At 37.5% G+C, this 10585-nt stretch overlaps 1 protein-coding gene across 1 annotated transcript in view; it reads right to left on the bottom strand.

The window, feature by feature from the left end:
• The window catches only part of ICMT (isoprenylcysteine carboxyl methyltransferase), a 19031-nt gene extending 16471 nt beyond the window's left edge, over window positions 1-2560 (bottom strand). The window contains exon 1 of the mRNA XM_053690395.1: window positions 2348-2560. Within this exon, the coding sequence (XP_053546370.1) occupies window positions 2348-2560 (213 nt within the window). The remainder of the gene's footprint in view (window positions 1-2347) is intronic.
• Between the last annotated feature and the right edge of the window lie 8025 nt (window positions 2561-10585).

Below are 10585 nucleotides of genomic sequence, written 5' to 3'. Positions count from 1 at the left end.
CCAAACATTCCTTTCCAGCTCCAAATATACATCTGGCTCCAAAGATTCATATACACCTCAAACCCTTATTTACCATTCTTTTTGTATTGTATGTGATCAATAGGATAAAGCTGAAGATCTTTATGCTTTACTCTACATCAGACATCCTCAAAACTTGGCACTCCAGAGGTTTTGGAACTACATTTCCCATGATGCTCAGCCAGCATATCAGCTGGCTGAGCATCATTGGAAATGTAGTTCCAAAACCTCTGGAGGGCTGACAATAAAAGGAATGTGCTAATAAGCACAAACACTATTTATTCAACACTCAGCTAAACATGCTACATTGTAGTTCTTTTATTGATGATTTATGTTCTAAATCTAGATGTATTGATAAGTATTTTAATTTGATACACTTTTGTATAAGATGTAGTTAGTTTAAATTCAGTATTGTCACTGTTGGTTAAATGTCTTCAAACAAAACAACTGATTTGGTATTTGTGGACTGTGTGTACTTACATGTCAATTAATCATATGATATGTAAATGTTGCTGATTTTAGAGAGATTGTATGTGAAATAGCAATAAAGTTAATTCCCAATTCTATTACAGTGGCAAATTCAATTGTTTTATGTTACTTTTGGCATATTACAACAAAAGTGGAGAAATTTGTCTCACTGCAGAATTGTTTAAACACCTAGTGAATGAAGACCGATAAGAACTGTCTCACTATATCTTGCTTAAAGGGACACTTAACCTGAAAAATGTTTCTTTCGTGATTCAGATAGAGCATGCAATTTTAAGCAACTTTCTAATTTACTCCTATTATCAATTTGTCTTTGTTCTCTTGCTATCTTTATTTGAAAAAGGCATCTAAACTATTTTTTGGATCAGAACCATGGACAGCACTTGTTTATTGGTCTGGTTAAATTAATCAGCAAGAACAACACAGGTTGTTCACCAAAAATGGGGCGGCATCTAAACTTACATTCTTGCTTTTAAAATAAAGATACCAAGAGAATGAAGAAAATTTGATAATAGGAGTAAATTAGAAAGTTGCTTAAAATTGCATGCTCTATATGAATCACAAAAATCACAAATCTATCTGAATCACAAAAGAAAAAAATGTGGGTTCAGTGTCCCTTTAACTATTTATATTGTACAGTGAGAGCTGAGAAATCGTATTTATAGTTCAAATCCTTTAATCCCTTCATGCCAGGCTTGTAGTGCTTGGCAGTCCTAGAAAACCGCTGATGACTTGTCACTAAAGCAGTGTATAATGTTCCTAGCAGGTAGACCCACTTGTTAGTAACTTACTGAGCCCTTTAACTCCGTTTTAGCAAATAGCAATAATTGCATTGTCCTTCACCTATAAGATCACTTTGTTTTTTACATGATAAAATGATTACACATTCTGCACTCATCAGTGATATGTAATAGTTGTCAATCTTTTTCTTTGAGCATTAATATAGAACATGCATACATAGATTAAAATGCAAACATTTCAGAGAGTACACCACATAAATGGACTGGCATAATAATATTTCTAAAACACTTTTCCATTATACAACTGCTGAAAGTCTTTCAATCATAATGTAGCACATTATTTTCTGCCCCCCCATACAGCTCTTGCTGTAGTTATTATTGTCCAGCTCCTACATACACACATAATGTACCCTGTATTAACACTACCCCATGCTTTATCTGTGTTTACCCACACACACTGCTTGCTGAACATTACCATACCCTTGCTCTGCCAGTTCCACAAACACACTACATCCAGCCTTGTGGGCAGCTACACTATATATTAACCCCATATTACCTATATATTAATATATATTACATTCTGCTCTGTTACAATCACATGCTACAGGTGCATCATACCCAGCCCTGAACATATTACTTTTATCCTAGGGTATATCTGACCATGGAGTAGCTGTGACAACACCAAGTCCTGTGCCCATGCTGTAGCAAGTGATCCAGTCCCCAATACATAACCAGCTGCCCCTGACCCCCAGCCCATGATATAGCTGTGTTTCAAGCCCTGTATATATATATATATATATATATATATATATATATATATATATATATATATATATATATATATATATATAAAGGATACTGAAATATTAACAAACAGTTTAGTATATCACTCTTAATTATTTTATGGTTTTGCAAACAGATAGCTATTGCCCTACATGACATGTAAGATGCAGTCAGATTATTGAAGAGCCAGCAACGAATCTTTACAAGCCAGACAGCAAATTAATTATAAGTTAGTAGCCAGGAGTACAATTGTATGAGCCGTAACTATGCAATTTGTCAAACCCTTATATAAAAGTATAGAACTACCCCACATACTGTACCTGGTAGAGATGGTCTCTGTACAGAAGCAGCAGACAGGCATTGATCACAGCTATAAAGATCACCAGAGCTATCCTCCCTCGCTCAGCGGCCATTAGAGTCTGCCCCGGTTCTGTCACCCTGCTGGTTAGTAAAGGCAAAAACAACACGGAGGCTCCCAGCAAAAAACTGACCACACTCGATCTACCCTCCTGCACCAGCTTCTGTCCAGCCATCTTGGAGAAGGCAAAGAGGAAGCGAATCACCACTTCCTGCCCTGCTGTCACTGGGAACGAAAACTGCGTTAGGCAACGGCGACACCTGCTGGATTGGGGAAGGAACTGCGTCTTGTTTCTAGTAAAGATATTGTAAGAGCGCGTTGTTTAGTAAAGTTTATGCTGTGTGTCGTTTAGTATATATGTGTGATTATATAATATAGTATGTGTCACTGTTTGTTTTGCATGCGTACATGTGTATCTATTTTTCGCATTCGTAAAAGTGTATATTTTTTTGTATGTCTCTTTCCATGTCATGTAGATGGAGACTAGAGGACTTGTCAATCTGATTATTTGTTCCACAAAATGTGTAATTAGTTCTCCCAGACTCCTGTCATATTTGTCCCACACCCCTATCATATGAGTGACTAGTTGTCCCACACCCCTATCATATGAGTGACTAGTTGTCCCACACCCCTGTCATATGAGTGACTAGTTGTCCCACACCCCTGTCATATGTGTGACTAGTTGTCCCACACCCCTGTCATATGTGTGACTAGTTGTCCCACACCCCTGTCATATGAGTGACTAGTTGTCCCACACCCCTGTCATATGAGTGACTAGTTGTCCCACACCCCTATCATATGAGTGACTAGTTGTCCCACACCCCTGTCATATGAGTGACTAGTTGTCCCACACCCCTGTCATATGAGTGACTTGTCCCACACCCCTGTCATATTAGTGACTAGTTGTCCCACACCCCTATCATATGAGTGACTAGTTGTCCCACACCCCTGTCATATTAGTGACTAGTTGTCCCACACCCCTATCATATGAGTGACTAGTTGTCCCACACCCCTGTCATATGAGTGACTAGTTGTCCCACACCCCTATCATATGAGTGACTAGTTGTCCCATACCCCTGTCATATGAGTGACTAGTTGTCCCACACCCCTGTCATATGAGTGACTTGTCCCACACCCCTGTCATATGAGTGACTTGTCCCACACCCCTGTCATATTAGTGACTAGTTGTCCCACACACCTGTCATATTAGTGACTAGTTGTCCCACACCCCTGTCATATTAGTGACTAGTTGTCCCACACCCCTGTCATATTAGTGACTAGTTGTCCCACACCCCTATCATATGAGTGACTAGTTGTCCCACACCCCTGTCATATGAGTGACTTGTCCCACACCCCTGTCATATGAGTGACTTGTCCCACACCCCTGTCATATTAGTGACTAGTTGTCCCACACACCTGTCATATTAGTGACTAGTTGTCCCACACCCCTATCATATGAGTGACTAGTTGTCCCACACCCCTGTCATATGAGTGACTAGTTGTCCCACACCCCTGTCATATGAGTGACTAGTTGTCCCACACCCCTGTCATATGAGTGACTAGTTGTCCCACACCCCTGTCATATGAGTGACTAGTTGTCCCACACCCCTGTCATATTAGTGACTAGTTGTCCCACACCCCTGTCATATGAGTGACTAGTTGTCCCACACCCCTATCATATGAGTGACTTGTCCCACACCCCTGCCATATGAGTGACTAGTTGTCCCACACACCTGTCATATGTGTGACTTGTCCCACACCCCTGTCATATTAGTGACTAGTTGTCCCACACACCTGTCATATTAGTGACTAGTTGTCCCACACCCCTATCATATGAGTGACTAGTTGTCCCACACCCCTGTCATATGAGTGACTAGTTGTCCCACACCCCTGTCATATGAGTGACTAGTTGTCCCACACCCTTGTCATATGAGTGACTAGTTGTCCCACACCCCTGTCATATGAGTGACTAGTTGTCCCACACTCCTGTCATATGAGTGACTAGTTGTCCCACACCCCTGCCATATGAGTGACTAGTTGTCCCACACATGTCATATGTGTGACTAGTTGTCCCACACCCCTGTCATATGTGTGACTAGTTGTCCCACACCCCTGTCATATGTGTGACTAGTTGTCCCACACCCCTGTCATATGTGTGACTAGTTGTCCCACACCCCTGTCCTTCTCTCTTGTTACCTCCTCACATTCCTGTCTACAGAACTTCTCCAGAAGGGCCCCTAATGTATGGAACTCCCTGCCTCGCTCCACAAGACACTCCACTAGTTTTCAAAGTTTCAAGCTATCCTTAAAGGGACAGTAAACCTTAAAAATAATGTTATATAATTCTGCACATAGTGCAGAATTATATAACATTATTTAGGTGCTATAGCCATAAAACCCTTTTTTACCTTTTAAAATGTAAAAATGACAGCGCTTTTACAGACCCGCTCTCTGCTCTCTGCTGAGCGGGTCTGTAATATTTAGTCAGCGCATCGGGCCAGCTGTATAGTCACAGCCCGGCCCGATCGCGCCATAAGACTAAGTGCAGCTCGCTCCTGTCACAGGAGCGAGCTGCACTTAGTGCTATGGCGCGGTCGGGCCGGGCTGTGACTATACAGCTGGCCCGATGCGCTGACTAAATATTACAGACCCGCTCAGCATAGAGCAGAGAGCGGGTCTGTAAAAGCGCTGTCATTTTTACATTTTAAAAGGTAAAAAAGGGTTTTATGGCTATAGCACCTAAATAATGTTATATAACATTATTTTTAAGGTTTACTGTCCCTTTAAGTTCATCTCCACCTTCTCTGTCATCCCCTTGAACCCCTTAAAGGGACCGTACACACCAATATTCATATAATTGCATGTAATAGACAATACTATAAAGAATAATATGCACAAATACTGATCCAAAAATCCAGTATGAAACATTTTAAAAACTTACTTAGAAGCTTCCAGTATAGCACTGTTGGTTATGTTAGCTGGAACACCCAGTGAAAGGGGCTGAGTAAACAAAAAGTGCAGACACTCCCCACCTCCCCCCTTCCCTGCATATGAAAGACAGATAATATAAACAGGAGCCTGCAGGTGTCTGTAAACACATGTATACATCTGGCACTGTGGGGCTTGGTTAGAAGTCTGAAAATCAGCACAATGTTCTTAAACAATAAGCAAAACTATACATTGTTATAAAAACACTTCCAGATGGAAAAACTGATAATAATAATAATAATAATAATAATAAATGTGTGCTTTATCTGAATCATGAAAGAAAATGTTGGGGTTTTATGTCACTTTAAACTATGTCTGAAATATAATATATACCTAAAGAACTGTTTCCAGCTTTGTAGAGTAATCCAAAATGATACTTCTGTCAATAACTGAAATTCTATTTAATATTATCAAAAAATAAGTAATGCTGTTATATAAAAGCACTAAAAGTTAATTGGCTAGATTCATAGTTCATAGTGGAGTGCTATTTAGCGCTTCCGCTCAAGTGTAAACTTCGCTAGACGAAGCCTTTTAGCGTAACTCGGGTAGCACGCGTATTAGGAGTTGAAAGTAAAAAGTTTGCACACAAGCGAAACCCAACACGCGTTTACCAAATATTGCGATAGCGTTAACTTCTCCCTATAGAGGTCAATGGAGAACACAGAAGAAATAAACCTACTGCTTGCTTGCTCTCCCAACAGGAGTTATGATGTCACATTTCAATGTTCTTCACATACAGAACAATGTACCTTTTATTGTAAATACATACACATATATATATATATATATACCTATACTTATATATATATATATATATATATATATATATTCCTATAGATATATAGGTATAGATATGTATTTTACATTAAAGGGACACTGTACCCAAAATTTTTCTTTCATGATTCAGATTGAGCATGAAATTTTAAGCAACTTTCTAATTTACTCCCATTATCAAATTTTCTTCATTCTCTTGGTATCTTTATTTGAAATGCAAGAATGTAAGTTTAGATGCCGGCCCATTTTTGGTGAACAACCTGGGTTGTCCTTGCTGATTGGTGGATAAACTCATCCACCACTAAAAAAGTGCTGTCCAGAGTACTGAAACCAAAAAAAAAAAGCTTAGATGCCTTCTTTTTCAAATAATGATAGCAAGAGAACGAAGAAAAATTGATAATAGGAGTAAATTAGAAAGTTGCTTAAAATTGCATGCTCTTTCTGAATTACAAAAGAAAAAATTTGGGTTCAGTGTCCCTTTAACATTATAATATATGTATATATTTAATAATAAAAAGTACATTATTTTCTATATGAAGAACATAGGAATGTAAAATATGCGTAACACGCATCAGGGTTTGCTATTTAGGGCTAACGCAGTCCGGTTACTGCGCTTGAAGAATTGCTAACTTTAATGCGTGTTCTTGAAATATTAAATCTTAAAAAATATTAATAATTGTAAAGTTTAGTGTCCACTTAGAACGATGAGGCAAGTGTATCCAGTTTCTGTAGGAGTTGTGACTCATACATATTTGTTTAAAGGGACATTAAACCCCAAACAATTATTTAATGATTCAAACAGAGAATACAATTGTAAACAACATTCAAATTTACTTCTATTATCTAATTTGCTCCATTATTTAGATATCCTTTATTAAAGAAATAGCAATGCACATGGGTGAGCCAATCACATGAGGCATCTATGTGCAGCCACCAATCAGCAGCTACTGTGCTTATCTAGATATGCTTTTCAGGAAAGAATATCAAGAGAATGAAGCAAATTAGATATTAGAAGTAAATTAGAAAGTTGTTTTAAATGGTATGCTCTATCTGAATCATGAAAGAACTAATTAGGGTTTAATGTCCCTTTAAATTTCACACATCCCCCAAGGACACAAATGCCAGCCAGCTAGCACAATTAAGAATCACTGAAGATTCAAAGGCGTTGTGGTCTTCACTAACTAAGACATTGCAACTAATTTCACCACAGACTATTATTAAACCAATAGGGACATTACTTCCGACTGAATTCCAAAAACAACTAAACAAATGGGAGAACAAGGGACTATACAGGGTGGCAGATTTTATGGACAGGGGGAAAATGTTGACATTTAATCAATTGAAAGATAAGATCAACCTGAACACTTTACATTGGTTCCTGTACCTCCAAATCTCACATGCCATAAACAAATACAGACAGGGCTCCTCTACCACAAAGAATACTGTTTTAGAGCAACTCATAATAACTCCAGGCAGGCACAAAAAAATGATTACACACCTATATTTAGCCATTCAAACAGTGAAAAACACAACAAAACCAAAGCTCCACGAGAGTTGGGAACATGATTTAGACATAACCCATAATACTGATGAATGGAGACAGATTTTCTTTGAGCTTAGTAGAGGCCTGATAAGAGCAGATCTGATAGAAAATTCAATCAAAACAGCTTATAGATGGTACCTCACTCCATTAAAGACTTCACATTACATTCCTGAATGCAATAGATCATGTTACAGGGGATGCGCAGAGGTAGGTTCTTATCTACATATGTGGTGGGAATGCCCAAAAATACAACCAACCTGGGATAAACTACAACAGTTGATTAGGAGAACACTGGGTGACTCCGTTACGCTAACAGTATCAAAAGCTCTACTACATACTCACTTAGATTCCCTAAACTCAGCCTCGAATAGATGGATTAACATAGTATGCACAGCTACTAGATTATGCATAGCTAGGAAGTGGAAGATAGGAGCCCCGAACTGGAGTGAGGTGCTTGAAAAGATTGAGGATATTTATAAATTGTCAGAGTCAGCAGCTTGGATGCAGGGTACTGTAGAAAACTTCCATAACATTTGGATCCATTGGACCCTGAATAAATATCAATAAGTAGGACAAATTCTAGACACGCTATAGGACATAGGCGACTCTTTAGTGCCATAACACGTAAATAACAAATGCATATTTTGATGGATACTGCTCGACGGGAACGGTTCAAGGTTTACAGTTAGAAGAAGTTTATGAGTTTGGGAGTTAAAGAGGGAGGAGGGTGAGGGGAGGGCATAGGGGGAGGAAAAATATATATATAAAAAAAAGGAAATAAAATGGGACTAGAGACGGTTTGAAATGTATCATTTTGACTCATGTATTTGGCTTTCCCTAAGTCATGTTTATATGTCTACTGTTCTGTCATGATATATCTGATGTGAAACCTTAATAATAAAAAATATTTCAACCTAAATTTCACACATTCATATCTAACAGTAATATAAATAAATTAATATAGGCAATGATAACATATATCACAAAAAACATCAACACAATGACATTTATTTTAACAAACATTATTTTCCCATTCTTGAGTCTTTAAAATAGATTATATTGTGTATTGACACGTGAAACACTTGTTGGAAGGAAAGAACCATGATTGTTTCTTATGGCAAATATTATCAGCAGGGGGACCACTGGTGCACATCACCTCTCTGGGGGCAGTGAATAAAAATAATATTTTCAGAGGTAAAATGTATAAAAACAAGGTCAGGTTTAGGTAACACATCTGTGGTAGAAATGAACACATGAAAAATGACTTCACTAAGTAAATACACATTATTGCCACTAGATGGCGACAGATTTGACAAAATTCACAGAAACATCTAAAACCATCAGACTTAAAGGCACAGTATACTATAAAATTGTTTTTCCCTTAATGTGTTTCCAATTACTTTTTTTACCCGCTACAGAGTATAAAATGTATAAAATTAGCTTTTTTAAGGCTTATTTGTGTATATGAATTAGCTGATTTTGTGTTTTGAAGTCACAACCTAAAAAAATGGGTTGAGCTTGTTGGTATAATCAGATCTAATTACTTTATCACATTGTGTACATATACCTGCTTCTTTATCTTATATCTGTCCATAAATCAATCACCAATAATTGTAGAGAACAATGGAAAATTAACATTTTATTACCTTATCTCTTCTATAACCCACTGGGAGTGTAATTTCTTCTACTGGCTGTGTTAATACAGCTGGGCCTCGTGGCCAAAAACTTTCAGGATGGGTGGGGACACCACAAGCTACATAAACTAATTCAAATGCCAATATAAGGTAAATGGAAATACTTGTAAACAATTTAATACACTCCAGCAGGTAAAGTGGAGCGTTGGGAACAAATTAAAGGGGAGAAAATTTTTGAGTAAACTGTCCCTTTAAAGAGACACTAAACCTAATTTTTTTCTTTCATGATTCAGATAAAGCATGACATTTTAAGGAGCTTTCTAATTTACTCCTATTATCATTTTTCTTTGTTCTCTTGCTATCTTTATTTTAAAAGCAGGAATGTAAATCTTAGCAGCCAGCCCATTTTAGGTTCAGCACCATGGATAGCGCTTGCTTATTGGAGGCTTACATTTACCCACCAATAAGCAAGCATAACCCAGGTTCTCAACCAAAAATGGGCCAGCTCCTATGCATCACATTCCTGCTTTTTAAATAAAGATAGCAAGAAAATGAAGAAAAATTGATAATAGGAGTAAATTAGAAAGTTGCTAAAAATTGCATGCTCTCTCTGAATCATGAAAGAAAAAAATTGGGTTTAGTGTCCCTTTAAACGGACAGTCAAAACTAGAATTTTCGTTGTAAAAAAATAGATAATCCCATTATTACACTATGCCCAGTTCTGCACAGACAACATAGTTATAATTATACACGTTTTACCTCTGTAAGTACCTTGTTTCTATGCCTCTGAAAACTGCCCCCCTTATTTCAGTTTTTTTGACAGTCTTGAATTTTAGCCAATCAGTGCTGACTCCTAGGTAACTTCACGTGCGTAAGCTCAGTGTTATCTATATGACACTATTAGGGATGCACCAAAATTTCGGCCGCAGAAAGTTTCAGCCGAAAATGGCATTTTTGGCTATTTCGGTTTTCGTTTTTTTGCCTGTTAGTTTTGGTAAAATTATTGTGTAGCATATTTCAAATTTGATGCTAGCCTAGAGCTGCTGTTTAAGTTTATTACTTCACTTACTGTTCTGCATATGAGTTTTCTAGGATTATACTTTATTTGGATAATTGGTAAAAAAAAAAACCTGTTAAATATGATTGTTACATAGAACTAAATGAAGAATAATACAGTATATTGATATTTATAATTGTTTTAAGTAGGGATGCACCAACATTTTGGTCGCAGAAACATTTTGGTCTAAAATGGCATTATTTT

This window comes from Bombina bombina, chromosome 8 (assembly GCF_027579735.1).
Source record: "Bombina bombina isolate aBomBom1 chromosome 8, aBomBom1.pri, whole genome shotgun sequence".
In the NCBI taxonomy this organism is placed as follows: domain Eukaryota; kingdom Metazoa; phylum Chordata; class Amphibia; order Anura; family Bombinatoridae; genus Bombina; species Bombina bombina.
The sequence above is the reverse complement of the archived record's forward strand: the minus strand, read 5'-3'. Positions and strand labels throughout refer to the sequence as shown.